The sequence below is a fragment of the Ambystoma mexicanum genome, chromosome 1q (assembly GCF_040938575.1).
Source record: "Ambystoma mexicanum isolate Mex_15411 chromosome 1q, UKY_AmexF1_1, whole genome shotgun sequence".
Lineage (NCBI taxonomy): Eukaryota > Metazoa > Chordata > Amphibia > Caudata > Ambystomatidae > Ambystoma > Ambystoma mexicanum.
The window spans coordinates 929,836,256-929,861,077 of record NC_090922.1 but is presented as its reverse complement, the minus strand read 5'-3'; the positions used below and the strand labels follow the sequence as shown (position 1 = coordinate 929,861,077).

The window sequence follows — 24,822 nt, the reverse complement described above, 5'->3', positions numbered from 1 at the left end:
ATGATGCTACACCAAAAGCAAAGGCTGACTATTACTCCAATCTTTGTTCTTCATAGGTTCATATGACTCAAGAAGTGAGACATTTTGTTACTGGTTGACATTTGCAAAGTATAAAATCGAAATACAAAGATTCCCTTGGGAAAGACCTGAATGTGGAAGAACTCAGAACTGCTGCTGGCGCTTTAAACTCAGGGAAATGTCCTTGCCCGGACGGTTTGCCAGCTGAACTGTATACAATCTTCCTGGAAGAGGTTTTTAATCTTATGTTGGCCATGTTACTCTTCTTTGATTGACGGTCGTCTCCCAGAGTCTATGAGGCATGCATCGATATCTGTTTTTTTGAAAGAAGGGAAATCTCCAGTCAAAACAAGTAGCTATCGGCCGATAAGCTTGTTAAACATAGACAATAAAATCTTTGCGAAAGCCTTAGCTTTGAGAATGGAGGCCTCTCTACCGGATATAATAGATCACAGTCAAACAGGTTTTGTAAAATGTAGGCATGTCTCGGATAATATGAGAAGACTTTTGTTGACTTTGTTCGAAAGCAAGGAACATATGAATGATGTGGTAGTGTTGTCGTTGGATGCGGAAAAGGCTTTCGACCGGATAGAGTGGAAATAACTCCTGGCAGCCTTGGAAGGTTTCGGATTTGGGAAAAATATGATAGACTGGATAAGACTATTATATTCATTACCTACAGCGAGTGTGAACACTAATGGCCTGGTCTCGGGCAAATTGTAACTCAAGAGGGGGACAAGACAAGGTTGCCCCCTGTCGCCCATTTTATTTGTCATCACAATGGAACTCTTAGCCGTGAAGATAAGAAAAGACAGGGCAATCGAAGGTATTCATTACGGAGAAGCCTGTCAAAAAGTCTGGCTTTATGCCGATGATATGTTGCTGGTTATAGAAAATGTCTTTCATCCCAGCGCTAATTGACCAAATTGACATTTTTCACAGGGTTTCGATGTACAAGATCAATTGGTCGAAATCCGAAGCATTGCCGGCATCAAAATCATGCTCGGTCTTGACAATGAAGAATTTGTCTTTCAACTGGTGTCCTGACAAGGTAAGATATCTGGGGATTTGGCTGACTAAAGATGTGTCTAAAATGATGGAGGTCAACCTATCACATGTGGTCCAAAAGGTGGAGTCAGAATTAAGAAAATGGAATGAGCTACGATTAAGTCTATGGGGAAGAGTGCGGGCAATTAAAATGACGACAACACCACGCATTAACTATGTGCTAAGCATGATCCCCTTGCAGATTAAGAAGTGCTTTCTGAAGAAAATGGAGAACTTGATCCAGGCCTTCCTATGGGAGGATAAACAGCCACGTCTAAAACTTTGGAAACTACAACTTTCACAGGAATGCAGTGGCCTGGGGGTTCCAGATTTTGAAAACTATCATTTGGCATTTGGGGCTAGACATTTATTTCCTTTCATAGAAAATTCAAATGATGTCTGGACAATGGCAGAGGCAAGCAGATCTTCTCCACTTTCCCCCAGAGCAATTCTGTCAACAGTGGATGGGACTGGTTACAAATCGTTTCCACTAACTACATTTATAAGTTCATGTCAGAAAGATCTCTGGACGAAAAGCAAGAAAGTGGTTTCTGACAACGGCTATACTTCAATCTGGTTGAATCCAGACATTACGTTGGATGGGAAGACTCTTTTTTTGGGCGAACTGGTTGCTGGGAGGTGTACAGTGGCTAGAGGATCTTGTTGAATGAGGAAAATGGATCAGTTTTAAAGGATTGACTCTAGTTAAAGTTCTCAAAGATTGCACAATGGGGGAATATAGGAAGCTGAATAAAGCTCTAGTGAACAAGATTCCGAATGAAGGCAGGGGTTGGCAGGTCTGGCTGAGAGACTATAAATCTGAAGGTGGTATGGCTTCAAAGGTGTACAACAATCTAGACCAGTATAAAGAGCCAAATAAGGACTTACTGTAAAAATGGTCAGAGATAATTGGATCGGAGATGTCTGAGGGCAGATGGAGGAATCTCTACAAGAATGTGGATTCAACCTCTTTGAATCTGGGGGAAAGGAGTCACCAAATCAAAATCTTAAACAGAGTTTTTTGGATGCCACAAAAACTACATGCAAGAGGTTTAGTTGATTCAGATGCCTGTGTGAGGTCTAAGCATGCTAGTGGAACTTTTGAACATATGATTTGGGACTGTTATGAATTAAGATCTTTCTGGAGAGGGGTCACTAGGAAGATGAATGAGATTTTGCTGGTGCACGAAGATTATGATTATACAACTGTAATTCTGGGAGAAGATGACATGGTGGAAGATCTCTCTTTCCCACAGAGGAGCAGGACAGCAAAGTCCGGCAATAAAATCATCTTGAGGAAGTGGAAAAGTGAGGAAAGGTCAACGATTTCAGAATGGATGGATGATCTAAAATAAGTGTCAAGATTTGAGAAGATAATCCTTTACAGAGATAAGAAAATGAATTTATTTGATCAAATCTGGAGCAGATTTTTAGATTTGTGATATGATTGTCAAATTGTTGTTCCTAACTGATTCTGTAATATTTCCTTTTTTAGGTTTGGAGTAACCTGAATGTTATGAACCTAGTTGTAATTTTCAATTTTTGTAATGTTTATGGTTTTATGTTTATTATTTATAAAATTAATAAACATGCAAATAAAAAAAAGACTGTTGTGTCTGCTAATGATTTCATCATAATAACCTTCTGAATATGACATGCCTAGTATTCTGGAGTCCCCATTGTCCTATGTAAAAGAGACCATTGTTCAGTAGTGGAGCCCTCGCCAGGGCTGCATCTTGTGAGCAGCACCAGCACAGCAAGACTTCCAACTCCAAACATGCTTTTACAACCCAATGACCTGCAAAGTAACATTGAAAAATCCAGAGTCCCAGAGGTCGGCCATTTCCTTTAGTGCTAGTCCACTAGGTGAGTTTTGATCAGTAAATGTGTAAGGTAGTCTTACTTTGTTTTTAGCTCATTTGTGTTAGCTAGCCAAACCTCGCATTTAGCCTAATTGTGTAAGGTATTCTGCATTCATTGAGCACTTCAATCGTCTGTAAAATGTAGCACTTCTCTTTCTACATAGATGGAACACAGGAAGTAGACATTGTTGTTTGTACAGCTAACACTTTTCTCCTCTCACACACCGCACAGTCTCAATTTAGCGGAAGGCACAGGCTCACTTCCATACACCCTGCACTCACATATAACACAAACACTATTTGTCACGATTCGCTCCGTTTGCTCCCGTTCCCACCACTTGGGGGCATGATTTGGGGTTTATTCCCTACTGGACTTTCATTTCGAACCTTATGCTATAGTGCTGTAATGTATTGGGAGCGCTAAATCCTTATTTTCCAAGCTACTTCCCTTCCGGATCCATTCCAGGTTTTTGGCAGCCAGCATGCTGCTTTAATCAAATGACTATGCTTCCCAAAATGCCTGGCCCACAGCTTAATCTCCACCCTTGCAGGACAAGGTTGGGTGGAGGATAGGCAACACCTGTGGCTGCAAGTGCAGCAAGCAGCACACCTGAGGCGTGTGCTCGTTAAGCAGCTTTAAAAGCCTCAGTTTGCATTAGGCCAGCGCTGGTCATTAATGCAGTGTTCCTGTTTGTGTCTGGTACCTTGTTCCTGGTTCTTAGCTTTGTCCCTAGTTCCAAGTTTCTATTTCTTGTTCCTTAGCCCTGGTTTTCGAATTTATGTGCTTAATTGATTTCTGCTTCCTAGATTCCCTTTCTGTCTTCCTCTGTTTGCAGGCAGCATTTCTCAGTGCTTTCCCTTTTGGTGCAGCCCAGTTTGCCTGTGTTCTATATTTCTTTGACTTTGTCCTTTGCTGCTGTAAACCTTGATGCTTTAGTCTTTCCTCTTTATAGATTGAGCTTCCTGCCTTTTTCCTTGGATGTGTGGGGGAAGTTTGCCTTTGTAATTTTCTTTTCCCTGCTCCTGTTCATTTACTTTCTCTTGGAATCCATTCCATGTTTTCCCTTGCACTTCTGCATTTATTTCCCATTGATTATTAGGTGTGGTGTGCTGTTATAGCTAGCTCCTGTATGAATGCCTATGTTTTCCTCACTATTCTGTAATCACTATTCCTACTTGCCCCTTGTCTTGAGTCTTATGTATTTAGTTATCCTCCCATTGCTGTTATGGCCTTTCTGGGTCCCTGTTTCATCAACAGGGTTCTTGGGCTTGCTGACATTCAAGTGGTATTTCTCGTCCTTGTGAGTACTGTTTTTAAGTTCCCTTATTCAATACCATCAAGAGTGTTAGCTCACAGATCCTGTCGTTGCTTGCCCTCTACGTGGGCTTAGCACTGTCAGTACCTGTAACAGCAATTGTGGGTAAGAAGCTTGCCGACTTTCCTTGCAGTCATAAGGAGCTTCTAAGTGCTTACCCCACATCCCTTTCCATATATTTGTATTGTTGTCACACTCTATTGCACTCCTGGGTTTTAGTATACATGAGTCTTGGTTCCTGTGTGCATGTTGTTTGACTCAAAGCTATTCACTGTATGATTTTGTGTAAATTTCCCTTGCCATGTTCTTTGCCTTTGTCCTCACCTGACAAAATGACCAGCCGACTATTCCCATTGTATATGACAAGTTTAAGAAAGAAAGGCAGCAAGGCCTCTAACAAGTTTGTACAGAAAGATTCCCCTACATTTACCTGTGACAATCAAATCACTAGTCCTGACATAAATGAACTCCTTGTCACGAATGGGCATTTACGTGCAGAGTATTTTTCCTACAGGATGGCCCATCTTACATGCCTGATCCTAGTTCTGTCTTTTATTCTGATCCAGAGTCTATGTCAGTACAAGCCTTAGCAGCAGAAAACAACACACTGTTAGACTTATTACACAAGAGTACCTCTGTTGTTGAACCCCATGATTCCAGTTGTACTTCACCTCAGGTTGAACAGTTTCATGATACAAACATAAAGAATGGAGGGGTTCCTTGCATTACTTCTGTTTTCTCCCCTCAGTCTATAGCATACTCCTCTGCACAAGTACATACTGTAGTCCCTAATGCCAAGAGGTCTGGTGTCAATAGTTTGCTTAAAGGAAACACAGACCAAGTTGGTAAGAGAAAGTATAAATCACAGAACCTGCAAGCAGTAAATGACAATGTACAATCCGTGCACATCCAGATTGCTAGTGCAGGATCCAGCCCTGATGCCACCATGCCTCCCACTAGGCCTACTGATAGTGGTGAACATTTAATGCAGGGCATCCTAAAAGCTAAGCTTGAGGAGTTAAAACAAGAATTAATTTCTTTACAAGAGGAGAATAAAACCTTACAGTCTTTAATGAATACACCTCAGACTTTATCCGTTGATGTTAATGAAGTGAATACTGTTCAGTCCCTGAGTGCAGAGAGTTTAGTAAACCATGATACCTGTCAGCATGTAAGATCTATTGGGAGTGAAAATCTTTCTTCTAGCACAGCGCTTAATCAGGAAACAGGTTCTGACAATTGTCCTGCTGTTTGTCAGGGATTGCGGTTAGCTGAAGATTTACAAGCCACTCATTTACCTACGATTTCCAGTGTAGCAGCTCGTCATAACCCTTAGCTTGCACACATGCAAGCTTCTGATTTCCAAACACAATCCACAATGATGGCATACACAGAATCAGTCACTACAGTAGGCTTAGGTTCTGCTCTTGATCCAGCTGCTGAGACTGAAATAGATGTTCAAGCTGATGTGGAAAACGATGCTACCTCTGTGTTGACTCTTCCATCTGCCAAATTTTGGTCACAACGAACAATCAGAGACAGTACAGATTTCATGTTCTGATGGACTCATTCCACAGTATACAGAACCAAAAACCCGGCAGCCGATTCCTGAACTGTTGATTGTTAATCTGCCACATTCAGAAGCTAAGACAGATGAATGGACAATTGATTAACAAAGCCTTTACTATGGTGATTCCTCTGGTTGATTGTGACTTCTACAAAGAAAGAGACTCTGTGTCATCCACTAAGGAAAGGGACTGTAAGGGTACAGCTCAGTCTTTGGTAACTAGTGTCAAGGAGTCTACTGCCCTAAAGGTGCCTTCCATTCCTGAGCCACAAATGTGTCTGTCGACTTCTGAGACTTCAGTCTCTCCTCCTACAACCATTGACTCTTCTATGATCCAGTTCACAGCTCTGACGTCATCTTTGGCACACATGTCTTCAATCAATGAACCACTGCCATGTTTGCCATTTACTCAAGAGCCTCCACCATGCACGTGGTCAGTCCCAAAGACCTTGACATGTTTGTCTTCAGCTACCGAGATGGCTCCAGCTTGCATGTCTTCAGCCTCAAAATTTTCTCTGGCATGCCTGGCTTCAGCTACAGCGACACATCCAGCATATCACTCTTCAGCCATAGAGCCTCTGGCAGTCCATCTTAAGTGCATGTCTTCAGTCCCAGAGCCTACCGCTTGTCTGCCTTCAGTTCATGAGAAACCTGTATCCTGCTTAGCCTCGCTGCCAATATCAGAGGTGTACCTGTCTACACCATCAGATTCTGCTGCATTTCTTCTGCTCCAGAGATTCCTCTTGAATCCCAACCATTTACTGCCGATGAACGTCCAGCCTGCCCTTCTTATGTTTCAGGGGGATCACCAGAATGCCTGCCTTTTACACAAGACGATTCTCCCAACTGCTTGACTTTAGCATCAGAGCCTCCTGAATATACAGCATCAGAGTTTGAGACTTTTGCCAGCATGCCTGCAATTTCCTCACCTCCCACATGTCCGCTCTCAGCAGAAAGGCTAACAGAGCATCTACCATTGTCTAATGCATATTGCACTAGCCTGCCTTCCCCCTCAAGGACTTATAAGTGCCCGCTCCCAGTGACTGAGTTTCCTGGGCCTTCCAACTCTGCTTCAGATCTTGCAAGTCCTTCATGCTTTTCTTCGACCCATGAATATTTTCCTCACCAGAAGCCTGCCTATGACTCTTCTAGACTGCAACCCGTTTCTATGCATTCCAGTCCATCTGCCTTTGCCCACAGGCCACCATTTCCATCAGTCCCGCCTCGAAAGAAAAAACACTCCTATCATGGAAAGAAGATGCCTCGTGTGGGTGGCGGGGCACCAGAAGATGGCCGTGGGAGGGGGTATACTGTCATGATTCGCTCCCGTTCCCACCACTTGGGGCATGATCTGGGGTTTATTCCCTACTGGACTTTCCTTCTGAACCTTATGATATAGTGCTGTGATGAATTGGGAGCGCTAAATCCTTATTTTCCAAGCTACTTCCCTTCCGGATCCATTTCAGGTTTTTGGCAGCCAGCATGCTGTTTTAATCAAATGACTATGCTTCACAGAATGCCTGGCCCACAGCTTCATCTCCACCCTTGCAGGACAAGGCTGGGTGGAGGATAGGAAACACCTGTGGCTGTAGGTGCAGCAAGCAGCACACCTGAGGCGTGTGCTCGTTAAGCAGCTTTAAAAGCCTCAGTTTGCTTCAGCCCAGCACTGGTCATTGTTGCAGTGTTCCTGTTTGTGACTGGTCCCTTGTTCCTGATTCTTAGCTTTGTGCCTAGTTCCAAGTTTCTATTTCTTGTTCCTTATCCCTAGATTTCGGATTTATGTTCTTAATTGATTTTTTCTTCCTAGATCCCTTTCTGTCTTCCTCTGTTTGCAGGCAACATTTCTCAGTGCTTTCCCTTTTGGTGCATCCCAGTTTGCCTGTGTTCTATATTTCTTTGACTTTGTCCTTTGCGGCTGTAAACCTCGATGCTTTAGTCTTTCCTCTTTATAGATTTTGCTTCCTGCCTTTTTCCTTGTATTGGTGGGGGAAGTTTGCCTTTGTAATTTCGTTTTCCCTGCTCTTACTTTCTCTTGGAATCCATTCCATGTTTTCCCTTGCACTTCTGCATTTATTTCCCATTGATTATTAGGTGTGGTGTGCTGTTGTAGCTAGCTCCTTTGTGAATGCCTATGTTTTCCTCACCATTCTGTAATCACTATTCCTACTTGCCCCTTGTCTTGAGTCTTATGTATTTAGTTATCCTCCCATTACTGTTATAGCCTTTCTGGGTCCCTGTTTGATCAACGGGATTCGTGGGCTTGCTGACATTCAAGTGGTATTTCTCGTTCTCGTGAGTACTGTTTTTAAGTTCCCTTATTCAATACCATCAAGAGTGTTAGCTCACAGATCCTGTCGTTGCTTGCCCTCTACGTGGGCTTAGCGCTGTCAGTACCTGTAACAGCAATTGTGGGTAAGGAGCTTGCCGACTTTCCTTGCAGTCATAAGGAGCTTCTAAGTGCTTACCCCACATCCCTTTTCATATATTTGTATTGTTGTCACACTCTATTTGCACTCCTTGGTTTTAGTATACATGAGTCTTGGTTCCTGTGTGCATGTTGTTTGACTCCAAGCTATTCACTGTCTGATTTTGTGCACATTTCCCTTGTCATATTCTCTGCCTTTGTCCTCACCTGACACTATTACACATCACCTCTGCCATAAGAATGAAGTACATTTTAATGACAGAAATTCGAACTGTAGCTTCACACATAACTTTTTATCTCTTTAAACAATCCCCCCTTTAGTCCATAGTATACATCCTCTGCGCCCATACACACCACATTTAGACATGGGTGACTAGGACGGTCTTGGCCACCCTCGCATACCTTTTAATGATGACTGAAATGCACACATGCATAATAGTACCTCCCAAATTTCTGGCCCGCAGTCCCTCTGAGGGAGTTCTACCAAAAGCGCGTTGGGACTATAATGATGGTGAAAGGCGCTATAACAAATGACAAAATTAATGAATGAATTAATGAAATATAATTTTTTAAAATTCCAAAGCCACAATTAGGGAACATTTGGGATGGAAATTAAGGACATGCTGCAACTTCTCCATGTAATACATTGAGCCATAACATATAATGACTGCCATTACTGGTTCCTAAATAATTGTCGGTGTCATGATTTGAGGGTTCCAGGGATCAGGTCAAGGAACTCTGAAGTTTGAGGGATGTCCAGACATCCTTGGGAAGGTCTGCGGTAAGTCGTCCCAGGGGTCATCTGGGAGCTTAGTTGTACTGGGCTGACTAGTATTGAGGATTGTTGAAATCACAGGATTCTTCGTTTCTGCCTGAAGAGATCCGTTGTCCTGTGCCTTTTAGTAGTCTTAGCATCTTTCTGAGACATTCTCTATGGGGTTGTGCAAAGGGAATAGTTGCTGACCTGTGGTTTTATGGTTGTACACTCTATTGTGATGGGGTTTCTGTGTAGGCATCCACAAAACCTTTTACTAGCCCCAGGGGCATGGAATAGGATGTCTGAGCAGAAACTGACATAGACACTTAAGCAATATTTGGTTTCCTTTCTCAGACCTTGGAACTAAAGACAATAATGACAAATCATATCCAACGAAGCAAAGTATTATCTAAAATAGTTTACATTGTAATCCAGTATGATGTATGCACCTTGAGACATTGGCCCTCATTACGACCCTGGCGGAAAGTAACTGACCTGACCGCCATAGCGTAAATAGCGTTTCCGCCATTGCACGATGGAGTAAAGTGCGGCTAATTCTGACCCATCGGGCACGAGCATTACGCCATGGCGGAAGTGCAAAGTCCGCGATGGCGGAAATGTCCCCAAAACGCCCCTCACCGCCGTCGTACGGCGCCCTAGGTGCAATTCCGCCACCCATCATAGCGGTCATCGTAATGAGCGGTAATCGCAAAATACGGTGACCGTAAATATACGGAAACGGAAGTAAAAACATGGGGCCGGAACGGGAAACAGCACGCCGTACACCTATAAAATCAGAATCCCAACACAACCTTCAAAAATCCGACCCTGAGACACATCCCAACCCGTTAGCCACCCTAGTTAAAACAATCAAAATGGGAAAAGTTGCTAAAAAAGCGTGCGACCGCAAGCGGCAGGTCCACTTCTCCCATGAGGAACTCACCGTGCTCACAGAGACCCTCCAGGAGAATGCTGCCGTCGTCTTCTCGACGCAAATGACCAGGACGGCACTTGCGAACAAGAAGGCCACATGGGCCCTGGTGGCACAGCGGGTAAGTGCGGTGGGGAGCGCACCCCGCAACCCACAGCAATGCAGAAAGCGATGGGACGACTTGCGGATACGCGTACGGAGCATACTATCAGCCAACCGTAACATTGCCACAGCTACCGGGGGAGGATCGGAATCACCCATCAAGTTGACCCCCTGGGAAGAAATCTGTGCCTCCACCATTGGAATGGAGAGTATAGAGGGAGTCGGAGGGATGGAGAAAGGAGTGCAGACATCCGAAGAATCAGGTAGGTGGGCCAAATAAAACAATGCTAAATCCACAATGTCCAATCATGTGAAGTACCATGTGTCCACATAGTGCAACAGAAACACATGTCCAGGAGAACGTCCACATACATTGGCCTGATAGCGCACTTTAAAAGTCACATTAAATACATAAACAATTAAAAATCCTAAAAACACCCTCTACACGTGCAGCATGCACACCCTAACTGCAGGCTGCAAAACAACTGCATCCTCAATCCACACAAAAATGAAACCACCTCCAAGGCCCTGACCCAAATCACCCTCAGGTACCACCCCAATGCATGTGATACATTGCCATTCCAATTTCCACAGACCCATAAATAACGCTCGCCCTCCTTTACTCCACCACAGGGTCCGATTCAAACGACGAGCTTCAGGACACCCCTACCAGCACACCTGCAAAGAGGGCCAAGACCAACGGCCAAAGACCCTCCACCTCAGCTGCACGGATCAAGACACGGCAGCAGCACAAATCAAGTGGCAGCACACAGGAGGGGACTTCAACAGGCACCCCAGCAGCCAGAATGCCCACAACAGCAGCACCACAGGTCCCCCCAATGGATGCCACAGAAGGCACTGCTTCTGGTGGCAGCAGCACCATAGGTGACACTGCATTAATGCCAGCATGCTCCGACACAGAAAACGGTGCTGTCGATGTAGGACCCATCCATGACCTGTCTCAATCCCCCTGTTTGTTTCATCCCGTACACCATGAGGATACCACGCAGGGGCACCCACAAGACGACGACTGGCCATCCCCCACAAGCCCTGTGGCAAGGCAACATGAGGTGATCAGCCCCTCTGTGACACCACCGCAAATGGGCATGGCCCAGCAGAGGCAACAGTCCCTCGACCAGGTGATCGTGCAACAGCAGCAACTGGCCACGCTCCTCAAGGAGCATGCCGATGAATGTGGGGGTACTAAGGCAGCCATAGAAACATCTACTGAGACACTTAGGGCACAAATGGAGAGAAGTACAGAGACACTAAGGGTACAAATGGAGAGAAGTACAGAGACACTAAGGGTACAAATGGAAAGAAGCACCGAGAGCCTGAGGGGGGAACTGCATGCGACGTCCAAAGACGTATGTGGTGAACTTGCCGCTGTGCGCCGTGTGCTCACTGAGCTCTCACAAACTCTTAGGGACATGCATGGACGTGAGCAGGCAGAGACATCATCCGTTGCAAGTTCCGTCCAGGGCAGCCCCCAGCGTAGATCTGGGAGGAACCTGCGCTCCACAGGCAGGGGTGCCCCTGATACCCGGAGAGGGGGCTTGCAATAGCGTCTGCCCACTAACAATGAGCATCTTTGGACACTGGTGTTCGGGGGGGAGGTAGGAGGGTGGAGGGGGGGTGTTGGGCTTTCTTGGGTGGCGGGTCGATGGGGTGTGTAATATAATTTCACATATGCTATAAACATTTCATAATCATCCAATGAGATGTGTGGACATTGATCTTTGTGTACGAGGCCTTTATAGGCGTACAGTCCACATTGTGCATGTTCCAGACACACACAGTGCCACAAGTCCCGTGTCCATGTATCAGCCACCAGGCGTGAGTGCTAGAAGCATGAATCTATGATATTCTGACGAATTTCACGGGCCTCCTGTGCCTCGCGGACTCCTTGAGGTGCTGCCACATCCCCACCCTCATCATGACCATCTTCAGGTGCTTGCAGTTCTGCGTCAGGGGGCATGGGCACATTTCTACGTACGCACATGTTATGTAGCATGACACATGCCATGACCATCTTTGCAACCTTCTCATGGCGGTACAGGAGTGCCCCGCCAGACCTGCTGAGGCAGCGGAAACGAGCCTTCAGTAGGCCGAATGCCTGTTCTATGACTACACGGGTACGTGAGTGGGCATGGTTGTAGTCCTCCTCATGCTGGTTCTGTGGGTTCCGGAGTGGTGTAAGGAGCCATCTCTTCAGTGGATACCCGGCATCACCTGTATGTGGACAATAAAGGATGTTTGTGGAATGACATTGCTACGTACGCATCCCCCCCCCCTTCCTGCCAGGTCATTGCCGCATCACATACCCCACATTATCATGCATGAAATGAGACTCACCGAGTGGCCAGGATCTGTTCCCTGCATGTCGCTCCATGTAGCGTGGTATTGTAGAGTTCCTCAAGACCATAGAATCATGGGTTGATCCAGGAAATCGGGCACAACAATGTGTAAAGATCCTGTTGGAGTCACACACCATTTGTACATTAAGAGAATGATATTGTTTCCGGTTGCGGTACTGGACCTCCATGGCATGTGGGACAACCAATTCCACATGGGTGCAGTCGATGGCACCAATGCAACCCGGTATGCCGGCAAGTGCATGGAATCCCACTTTTGTGTTTGTAATCTCCTGCTCCGAGCGTGGTAAAGAGATGTAGTCGTCTGCGTGCTTCAGGAGGGCATCGAGCACTTGCAATAGTGTCCATGACAACAGTGGCTGTAAAATGCCATGCAACTGTCTGACTGTGTGCTGGTAGGTGCCTGTGGCCAGGAAGTGGAGTACAGACACCACCTTCAGTAGGGGTGGGATGGCGGTTGGGCTATCTATCATGCTGACAAGGTCAGCGTGTGTCATGTTCACAATGGCGGTTATGGTGTCCCGGTCCAAACGGTAGAGGGTGTGGATCTGCTCAGCAGTGAGGTTGAACGGATGAGCTCGGAGGCGTGGGATTGCGGGCTGCCTGCGTGGTGGTAGTGGCTGTGCTGGTGGGCCTTGCTGGCCGTGCCTTGCCCTCCTCCTCCTCCTGCGTCTCCTCTGTGCGGCCGGTTGTTGTAGTAGTTGGTGTTCGTCTTCTTCTTGAAGTTGTAGTACTTGCAGTGCTATCAGGTCCCCCTGGGCCAACATCGCTAGTCCTGCCGGTAGCATTTTGGAGTGGGTGTGGTTGTGGGAGGGGGTTGGGTGTGCAATTTATGTGTTTTCAGGCTGTATAGCCTCCACCTGTGGTGATTCATTCCACCTGTGCCAGCTGCAATCCCCTTTGGGCGGGCACGTCCCGCACACAACGCTGCAATGTGACGCATGGCATCTTGCTATTACAATCATGTATTTAATCCCGATGGCAGTGAAATATTGGTTTATATGTTCATTCTGCTATGGTCCCATTGTTTCACATACTATCTTTGCAGTCGCAAACAAACTTGTGAAGGGTCAGTGGAATGTAGTACTCGATTAACGGTGGACCCTCATGCAGCACTGTACCGAGGTTCACCGACGGGCGGGGCGTCCCATTTGTGAGTGAAGCCAGTTGCCATTTTCACACACTGCCGCACTACATGGATGAATTTGTGATTTCAAGCGGTCACAGATGCCTTTTCGACGTGATGTTGCAAATGAGGAATTCGAAGGACAGCGCTTTCGGTTTTCAGCTAGCGGCGAGGAGACGCCCACAGGTCTGACTGCAAATATAACGTTCTATTGTTTAATGTCCTTGGGACAGGGGCCATGGCGAGAATGCAATGATTGATATGAATAGTATGGGATGCGTAGTGGACGATAAGGCAGGACGTTCCCAAATACATGTTACTTCACAACACTAGAATTCCGGGCTGGAGCACAGTGGATTTTGCAGACTGCATTACGCACAGACTCAATGGAAATTTCAAATGTTATGTGAGTAAATAATCAGGCGTTTTTATACCGGGATGAGGGAATGATGTATGGATGCATGGACAGATGATTTAATTGAGAGTTTGCCATGTACATGGCTTTTTGGTATCTATCCCCTTCCCCTGCGCTATGTGATGCAGAGCTGCCATAGTGGGACCATCGTCTATCTGCCCTTGTTGAACCCTCCCTGTCTCGACGCGCCTTCAAACACTTGTGTCTATGCACGTTACTAATCCCATCTAATGGATTCTGTTTTAACAGACGCATGCACACAAACACTCGCTTGTAATAGTGTTTTCACCTCGATGTATATAGTTATGATTCGCAAGTGATTTTTGGGTGGAAATAATCCTTTTGAGTGGGCTAGCATGCATATGGCTGTAGATTTAGTGTGATCATTGAAGTGAGTAATACAAATGAAGTTCTGATGCCCATACTATTCTTTTTCATTTCATTTGGGTGACAGGTATCTCCTCCCCTTTTGCCGCTGCCATCTGTATGCCACTCCTGCAGATGGCTTTTACTCCCGACACCTGCTGCTTCGAGTTAATCAGTGGAGCACCATTACGATCTTATGGGACGATCGCCAATGGGCCACATGCCCTTACGCAGTGCTAGTGGCTAGGAGCAACATATCAACCTTTCAGCTGGACTAGTGCCTACCTAATGGGACGGCCCTGCGGTTCTAGGCGCTTCCATGTTGCCTTTTTGAACGTGAATGTAGCCCCTGTGTACCATGAAGGAACAGGGCGTCACACAAGAAGAAGCTGGTCATTTATTGCGGATGCAGCCCACAGTAATGAAAAATATTTTGGAGTTTATGACCTAATAGCTGTATGGGCTTGGTGAATTTGATGTGCATTAAAATTTTATTCTGATATTAACCGTGTAGCGTTATTCTTTGCAAGTAATGTAGCATATTCCTATTTGTGGAGCGATGTATTGTGAGAAGATCTGCATTGGGTTCCGGCTTCTGAGTATAGTTGCGTGGTACTGTACTGGCCGCGTTTGCCTACGAAGCCCAGTAAGGTCAGGGATAGGGGCTGCCATTATGACTGTTTTAATGATGTCATGCTCAGGGGCGGGGGATTGGCTTTTGTGTAACAGATGCAGGTCAGCCAGGTGGATTGGTGGAATGATGTGATTATCAGAAAATGGCTGGTCACAGGTGCCTGTGTTTGCGTGCGTTTCTTGGAGGGAGACTGAGGTCATGTCCATTGGAATAGCTTCTGTATTCGTGCCATCTGTGCCCTGCAGCTCCCATTGGCCCCTCTTGAGATGAGCCTGGCTGCTCAGTCACTCTGCCAACTTGTGTGGTACATGCTTATGCTGATGGTTGGTTTGTTTACTGGCAAGAGTACAGGGCTGGTGCAGTCTCCCTCAGGATACTGCTTTGAATGTTGCCTTACACTGGTGTCAAGCGATGGGGGCCTGTTGTTGTTTTGTCTCATATTTCAGTTCATATTGCTGTACTTGAACCTTCACGTGCCTGTGCTGCATCAGTACGGCAATGGTGACATGCCAAATATGGATGGCCACTCACAAGGCACTTGGAGCCCCTACATTCATTTGTTCGTTGGCATGCATGGGTGACTTGTACATTTCACTGGTTGCATTGTGTAACTTCATTGCACCTACGAGGAGTTGTGCAATGTGGGCAGGGAGTGGTGTACAGGCACTCAGTAGGGCCATTTACGGTTGGTTCACGATGCCGTAATTCTCACCATGGCGGAATGGTACTTTCCGCCATGCTTGATGGCGTTAAGTAAATGTCCGCTAGGGTCAGCATTCGCGTACCGTTGCGCCATGGTGGTAATTACGGTTTTGCATGGCCCACGTGCGCGTACTTGGTGCAGTTAGCGTTGGCGTTCACTACGGTGTCGCTAATGGCATCGTACTTTACGGTGACGGGTCATAATCGCACCGAGCGGTATTCGATGGCGGTATTACATTTCCGCCATCGTTTTTCGATTTCCGCCAGGGTCGTAATGAGGGCCATTATTTGCTCTGGCCCAGACTGCCACCCACGTTTCATCATCAGTTCTTTGGCCTGTATTCCACTTCTATAACCCTGCTAGTTTGTTTTTCCCCTGAGATTCAGTTAAGATTTGGTAGAGTGATGAAACTAGAATTTTAGGTAATAGCTGGTTTGTAGGCTACATGTTCATCTCTCTCTCTCTCTCTCACTCACTCTCACTCTCACTCTCTTTCTATCTCTCTCTATCTTTCCAGGATTTGAACATAAGGTCAAACACAGATCTCTAGGATTGATGGGAAAGTCCACTGAGATTTAAGGTTTCAATCTGCTACGCCTTTGACCTCTAGGAGGCAAACCCAGGGCCTCAATTAGAAGCAGCCTAATCTTTCACTTTCCTAAATCATCTGAAAATCTAGCTTGCATCTTTGCATTCCCGACCATCACAAATGTCCCTTTTGTTCCGAAAGTACTTGATAAAGTGGCGTATGTTCAATATAACGTTTTTGTGGAAAAAAGCAATATGCCTGCCCCTGGACAGTCTGGGTTCAGTGTGAATCACAGGACCGAGACTGCACTATTGGATCTCAAATCCAATTTAGCTGAAATAATTGATAGGGTTGGTCTGGCATTGCTATTACTATTGGACTTGTCGGCCGCTTTCAATTTGGTCGATCATGCTCTCCTGGCAGATAGATTGGTTAAGGTTGGTGGATGTACTACCTCTGCTGCCAGCTGGTTCAGATAATTTCTTGGCCCTAGAACTGCATCTGTGACCAAGGGTAGTGCGCAATCTCAAATGGCCTCCCTTCTGTGTGGTGTTACATTACTGTTTAGTGTGTTCATCAGGCCTTTGTGCGATCTGCTATCCTCTATGAGTGTACAATTCGCAAATTATGCAGACGATACTCAGATTGTGTTAGCATTATCTGATAACTACAGTAAAGATTCAGACAGGGTCAATGAAGTGTTTAAAACAATGCAGTCTTGGATGGCCATGAACTCCCTGGCTTTAAACAATAAGAAAACCGAGCTGCTCATTGTGGGCACCCCACAATATCTAAATCAACTTGAGGTATCATACAATAGCTTCATTATCACCGGCAATACCATTAAGGTCTCTGATTCCATCAAAACAGTCTGGGTTTTTCTTCAACTTTCATCTATCTTTTAAGAAATATGTTTCTTACCTTAAGTCTTCCTGCTCTTATTTTGTTCATCTGCTCTGGCTGATTCATCCTTATTTATCGGGGTCCAATAGGGCCATGATTGCGGCACCTATCATTAATACAAAACTGGATTATTGCAACAGTTTGCTTGTTTTAGCCTCCCTAGCAAATATGAAAAGTCTACAAGTGATCCAAAATGGAGCAGTACGCGGTGTTTGTGGAATTGGTCGTCAGTCCCAGGTGTCCGAGTCTCATAGAAAACTGCACTGACTCTCGGTCATTCAAAGAATTCGGTTCAAAGGCACCATCTTGGTGTTTAAATGCTTGGCAGGTGAAGCTCCTGCATATCTTTCGTCATGAGTCTCGAGGGTTCCTTTTAGGTGGACTCTACGTTCCAATAAAGATCTCACTCTATCGACCTTGAGTTCTTCTAAAAATGATTGGTAGCTCAAGCTTCATTGCTTGAGCACCAGGTCTTTGAAACCCGTTACCATCCGATCTCAAGGGATGTGTGTCGACTGCTCAATTAAAAACATGCCTAAAACATATCTCTTTCTTTATTTATTTGTTTATATTGCTTTCCTAACCCAAGGCTATCTGGGTGCACATTTTACAAGTTATCATTGCAATACAGGTAGTTACAGTAACTGTCAATTGAAGCAGGTACAATAATAATTAGTGTTAAACATAATTACACATGAAATATTTACATTTATACATGGTTGTTAATTTAAAGTGTTATGATCTTTAAATATATAGCTGTATGAGAGTTTATAGAATGTTATACAATAATTGCAGTTCACTGGGAATTAGAGAGGTCTAGTCTGGTATTAGACTGATGAACTTATTCCTGGGTGAAAAGCCAGGATTTTAGTTTGTTCCTGAAGGTCCAGTAAGGGGTGTCAGATCTGATGTCAGGTTGTAGTGATTTCCACTGTTTGGATGCTGGCACTGGGAAGCTCTTGCCCCCAGCTCTTTCTATGTTGTACCTAGGTACCTGAATTTGGTTAGCTTGTGCGGTTCCGGTAGGTCTAGTGGATTTGGTGTTGGTGAATTTACAGTTTAAGTATTTCGGGGCTTTGTTGGCTAGACATTTATGCTTTAGGGAGAGTGTTTTGAAAGTTATTCTGGTTTTGATTGAAAGCCAGTGAACCATTTGTCTAGTACTAGAGATGTGGTTGGCTTTGGGGATATTAAGCACAGCTCTTAGCGTGTTATTCTGAAGTACTGGTAGTTTGTTCAGGTTAGAGTGGCTTGTACCAATGTATAGGGAGTTACAGTAATCCAGTCTAGATAGTATCAAAGCTCTGGCCAGAGTGATAGAACTGGTGGGGCAGAGAAAGGGCCTGCAGGCTCTGATAAGTTTAGCTGTGTACGAGACTGAGGAGGCTATGGAGTTAATTTGTTTAGTAAGAGATAATGTAGTGTTTAGGTAGATACCAAAGCCTGATTCATGGAATTATTTGCGTGAAAAACGAAGATGTGTGCGCCTTTCTGCCCGAAAACCCCTGTTTGAAGTATGGGGATTTTCGGGCAGAAAGGCACGCAAATCTGCATTATTCACGCAAATAATTCCATGAATCGGGCAGCAAGTGTTTTGACCTCCTTTGATACTTTAATAGGAGTGTTGTCAATGAGGAAGTTTTAGAATTGTTCTGGCAGTTTATTTAGATGATTTCGTGATCCAATGAGTAGTAGCTCCGTTTTTTCATCGTTAGACAAAGTTCATGTGTGCCCATCCAAGCCTGGACACCCTGATATATGTCATTAAGGAGCTTGAAGTCAGACTGATAACACCCTGTGAGGGGTATGAGTATTGAGTATTCAGTTGGTAAACAATAACTTGCCATGCTCACCTGCCTCCACTCTGTATTACTCCATATGTATTAGCCTGACTGCACATCGCCAGCTCCTACCATTTATATCCTACTTGTAAATGCCAAGTGATTTTTTTACCTGCCAATATCAATTTTATCTAACTGTGTTGTACAGCATCATCGCTAGTGCATAAACAGTATTAATTTTATCTTATCAGTATTGACTGTACTGTCACACTACTTGATATCCTCTGCTAGATTAGGCCTCCCATTGCCAGCACACCGTTGATTATGTAATAGAGAACACTCTACTCAATTGTCACGTACTAGTTAATCTAGATACCAAGCTCCACTTTGACCACCTGCTTTACCTCGGTAGCCGCACCCTATTAACACTCATCTGGACCACAATAAGGCACATCGAGTAGGAATTATAACTACCTATAGTAACACCATATTTTCTCCACATCCTACATAGTACTTAAGGTACTCACACACCAAAGGTAAACATGCTCCCACCATTGATATCTCCCCTCTCTTTTTATACAACCTACTTGCTTCCTACCAGCTCTGCACATGCAGGATGAAGATGTCGATTGTCTAGGTCTACCCACTGTAGGTCTTTCCGCTGTCTAAGGTGAGGGACCAGGATTCTCAGTTGGGTGGCTTCTAAGTATAGGCATATATCTGGGAGGCCCACCACTCCACTAACTTTATTGAGGTGTAGCAGTGCGTAAGGGACTCTGGGTTCCTTGCCTTACCAGAGAAAGCGCAATATCGAGGCCTTTGTTTTTACGAAGTAATCATCAGGTATTAGTATGGGGAGCATCTGGAACAAATACAGGATTTTCGGTAATATCACCATTTTGATGATATTGAGTCGCCCCATCCAGGAGAGAGTGAGCTGGTTCCGTTGTGTCAGGCCTTTTTCTATTACTGTCATCACAGAGGGTGGGGAGTTTGCCTCCCTATAAGTCTTTGAGTTCTCTTGTGACCTTAATACCTAGGTAAAGTGATATCCCCAGACCAACTTTCACGCCCAAGGGTGAGAATCATCGCACCTCTCCATCTCTATTTTTGTCTATTGGGAGGAAGACCGACTTCCCAGGGTTGATTTTGAGCCCTGCCATTTGACCATATGTCTCAATCAACTTGATCGCTGCCGGGATCGATGTTCGTGGATTAGTCACGTGCAACAACATGTCATTGGCGTAAAGCTGTAATTTATATGTCTTGCCTCCAACCGTGATTCCCTCCACCCTCTGATCTTGTCGTCATTTTTGAGTGAGTGGCTCTAATGAGAGAACTAAGAGCAGTGAGGACAGTGGGCATCCCTCTCTGGTCCCTGTCCCTAGATTGAACCATCGCAAGTAACCCCCATTGACCGCTATGCATGTCTTCAGGGATGAGTATAAACCTTTGATGCCCCGTAGCAATCTTGGACCCCGCCCAACCTTTAAAAGCACCCCATCTAAGAATTCCTACGCTACTCTATCAAATGCCTTTTCTGAGTCTATCGATAGGAAGGTAGGGTCCCCCCACATTCCTTGAGCTTCATGTATCAAATGGAGAATTTTCCTCATTGTGTTCACTCCTTGGCATCCCAGTAAAAATCCCACCTGGTCAGAGTGTATCAGTTTTGGCAAGTGATTTTCCAATCTGGCTGCTAAGACCTTGGCATTTATTTTGGCATCGATATTAAGGAGTGATATTGGGTATTAAGAGCCACAGCATTTGGGGTCTCTACCTTCTTTGGGTAACACTATATGGAGGGCCTGAGCGAATGAGCCAGGTGCCTTTCCTGTTTCGATAATATCATTGAAAAGTGCCATTAGGAAGGGGGTTAGGATCGACGCAAACATTTTGAAGAAACCCGGGGTGAAACCATCTTCATCAGGTGCTTTCCCCAACTTGAGGCGCCCAATGGCTTTCTTTATTTCGTCTCCTGTAATTGGTGCTTCAAGGACTTCGGCCTCTGTGTTAGATAGTGAGGGGAGGTGAGATTCTCCGAGGTATTTGTCTATAGCTCCTGCAGGTGCTGTCCCTGCTCTGCGAGATAGGGTTTTGTAAAAGGATGCAAATGTTTCTTGCACACCTTCTGCTGTGTCTGTGATATTACTGTCTGATTCCTCTATTTCATTGACCCATCTCTCAGCTCGTTGTTTGCACAGTCGTGTTGCCAAAAGGGAGTCTGCCTTGCCCCCTTTTTCATACAATTTTTGTTTTAGAAACTGTAGGGTCTGGATTATTTTTCCCTCCTCCAGTAATCTCATGTCCTCTCTGAGGTCCCTAGCTTCTGTGAGATGTTTTTGCCTATCTCTGGGGGATGACTGTGCGAGTCTTTGGACTGTTTCTATTTCACTTCTAAATCTTTTTTCTATAAGTGTACGTTCTCTTTTCTTCCGAACCCCTTCCCTTATTAGGACACCCCTCCAAGTGGCCTTGGCTGCGTCCCATACTGTTTCATTTTTCATCTCCCCTGTATCGTTAACGATAAAGAATTGTTTAATTTCAGTTTCCATTTCCTCCCTAAAGATTGGGTCCTTCCATAACGTGTCATTGCACCTCCATTTCGAGTTCCTGGGGCATAGACCATCCCAGAGTATGTCAATTGATACCATGTCGTGGCCTGACCACGAAATCGGGTGAATGTGGGAATCCTTTAATACCGCTAGCAGTTCCCTTGAAATATATAGGTAATTAATTCTTGTGAGGGTGCCGTGTGGAGTACAATAAAATGTGAATCCCCTTTCCTGCGGGTGAAGAGACCTCCAACGATCTCTTAAAACATGTAAACATGGTCGTGTTAAATTCTATTCCCCCTTTGTTCTGAGGTTCATGGTTCACATCATCCCTAGTCTGTCTATCCAAGGTTACATTCATCCATGTATTGAAATCCCCTCCAAGTATAAGGTATCCTTGTGCCTCCCCTATTATTTTCTCTGTGGTCCTCTGCAGAAATCTCTTCTGTCCTTGGTTAGGTGCGTAGATTGTTGCAAAAGTGATTTTTGTGTTTTGAATTTGGCCTGATACCAGTAATGCTGTCCCTTTAGTGTCTTCCCATGTTTTGGTGACCTCCATGCATATCCCTTTCCGTATTAGGATGCCCACCCCTGCTTTCTTTAAGATCACAGAGCTCCAATATGTATTCCCAATAAGGCCACTTGGTATTCTATGCTCTTCCCCTTTTTGATATCTGGTCTTTCGTAGGAACAGGATATCAGTTCCTGATCTCTTGAATTCCCTAGCAACTGGGGATCTTTTGGTGGCAGAGTTTAGGCCTTTGACATTTAATGTTTATATTCAGAGTCTGCCGCCTGTGTGTGTCCCCTTTAGTGTCGCCATCTATGGTGCTTATGATTTCCATCTGTCTCTATGTGCTGAATTGGTCCCTCGTGTGGAGTGTACTTGGTTGTGATAGGTGCCATTGCTTGAGCCATTTGGCTTGTGAAATCTTCCTTGGGATTCCACCCCCTTCCCTCCCCCTACTGTATGACCCCCCCCTTTCTCTCCCATACATCCCTCTTTCTGAGGCGCTCGGTCTCTCCAAGTCGTCTTTGCCAGGTGAGTCCGAGCCACGAATGGGGTTGTTGTCCCAGACCTCTAGATGTTGCACTACTATATCGGGTGCCCCCCGTAGTCCCTCTCTAACTGTACCTTAGGTAACTGCAGCAGTTCAAACATTTTGCAAAATGTTTCAACTTTTTACAGCTTTACCAGATTGTCACTGATTCAGAGAGCCTCTTGCGAGGCCATTCAATGATTTGTAATTCAGTGACGCGTGGGACATCTCTCTGCTTGTCACCATGAATTTTCTATTGGTTTGACCTACGTGAGCTTCTCCCAGGGTCAGTGCATTTTTAAGTCCGCTTTGTTCTTCATGATGTGTTAGGTGAGGTTGCGTTGAGCTTCATGAATTTCCTCGATCCTGGTATCCTCCTTCTATTTGGTCCCTTTACTCGCCATCTTGTGTCTTCCCGCTCTTTTGTTTGACTTTCAGGATTGTGTTCTCCACCGTCCAGTAGTTCCCGTATGGTGTTGTTGATCTCCGTTTCTGTTACAAGCTTGCGTTTCTGTCCTTCTAATTCAAATGTGATTGAGAATGGCTAACCCCATCTGCAGCGTATTCCTTTTTCTCTTAACTATTTGGTGAGTGGCAGGCACAGTCGTCTCTTCGCGACAGTAAGGGATGACAGATCCTGGAATATGGTGATGCGTGTTGTGTCTAGCATCACTGTTCCTTTTGGTTTGGCCTTTGAGGATTCTGAGCCTGTTGGGGTAATTGTGGAAGTGTACCAAGACCGACCTTGGGCCTCCGGCCGGTCCTCTGGCTCTGTGGAGTTTTTCAATCTTTGTGACATCGATTGCGTCATCATCGAAGAGGTGCTTCATGATCTGATGAATCACATTTTTGAGGTCTCCTTCTGTCTCTCCCTCTTTTTCTGGAATTCTGGGAAAAAACAGATTGTTTCTCCTTTCTCGATTTTCAATATCATCTATTTTTAGGATCATGTCTACTTCCCGTCGTTCTATTCACTTAGCAGGACGTCTATTTGTGTTTCCATGGTGTCGAGGTATGACCGTTTGCGTTCCACTTGCTAAAGCCTCTCTTCCATTTTGTCCATTCTAATATTGATCTTGTCTACTTTGCTGCCTATGTCTGCCCTCATGCCTCTTATTTCGTCCAGTAGTGAGGCTATGTCCGCTTTGGTGGCCATTGAGTTTTGACTCCCTGAAGCCATTGTTGTCTTGTCGTTGAGGTCACCATTGCTTTTCTTGCCTGAGTATGCAAATTCTGTGAGTCTGTTCCTGTGTTCCATAAACCGATACTCTTTTTTGAGATACGTGGTGATGTTTCAGCTTCTGAGGTTTTCCTTCTGTATTCTGCGGTTGTGGGTGCCACTCAGGAGGATGCTGGGGATATTTGAGTTTAAACACAACGAGTGGCCATTGAGGTGGGAGTCTGAATGCTTGTGTCTTTTCAGGGTTGGCGATGATCCCTCAGTCGTTGTGCGGGCAATCCGTAATTGGGGGGTCGTGTAGTTGGTCGTCTCGGGGGAGTTGTATTTGGACCTGGTTGCGTATGGTAGGTGGGCACACGCCCCTTCTCGCTGGCCTCACACCTATGGTTCCTTGTAGTACTGCTGAGGCTCACACTGCTTCTTTAGTAGGTCAACAAATTCACTCTTTCGTACCACAGGGTTGTTATCCTGTCATGACCTTTGCGAATCCTGGTGCATCTCTATAAACCGAGGTTCAGGGGGAGTTTCTTCAATGTCATTGTTGATGCATAGTGCGTACCACTGCCTCAAGGCCTCGCTAGAGCAGGTGGGCCCCGATGCTACAGGGGTGCCGATCACCTGTCCTTTGGTGTTTGGAGTTAGACTTCAGTTCTTCCCCCAATGTAGTTCTTCCCCCCAATTCTTCCCCCCGGCCTTTTGTGTCTATGAGGTGGGCACACACCCCTTGAAAGGGGGCCCTCACCTCTTGCGTTGTGTTTGTGTGTTGTGACTTTCTTTCAGCGCTCCTTCACGTTTCTGTCACTTTACGTGGTCTCCAGGGGCATTGGGCACTGTTGCTGTTTTGGCGTTTTGCTGCACTTGCACTCTACCTGGTTTAACACCACCAGGAGGTATGTTATGTGGTCTTGGTCATCGCTTTCAGGCTTGGGGGGAGTGCAGGCCTCTTTTCTCCTATAGGGGTTTCTGGTCAGGTTGCGGATCACACTTGGATGTCACAGCATTAGCAGTCCGTCGGCGAGGGAGTGATTGTACACCCACAGGGCTGCCTTCCCTCTTTGGTGCTGTCTGGGTGATATGGCTTATATTGGGTTATTTTCTCACCTTAGTTATTTGTAGGGTGAGCTATCCGTCCTGCGTTTCTTGTGCAGGGGCACTTGACGTTTGTTGGCGAGTTGCCAGAGTTGCTTCAC

At 45.5% G+C, this 24,822-nt stretch overlaps 1 protein-coding gene across 3 annotated transcripts in view; it reads left to right on the top strand.

The window, feature by feature from the left end:
• The first annotated feature begins 2,765 nt into the window (after positions 1-2,765).
• The window catches only part of CDC14A (cell division cycle 14A), a 1,359,412-nt gene continuing 1,337,355 nt past the window's right edge, over positions 2,766-24,822 (top strand). For all 3 annotated transcript variants that reach the window (XM_069641577.1, XM_069641576.1, XM_069641580.1), the window contains exon 1: positions 2,766-2,931. In XM_069641577.1, the coding sequence (XP_069497678.1) occupies positions 2,859-2,931 (73 nt within the window). In that variant the 5' untranslated portion in view covers positions 2,766-2,858. The remainder of the gene's footprint in view (positions 2,932-24,822) is intronic.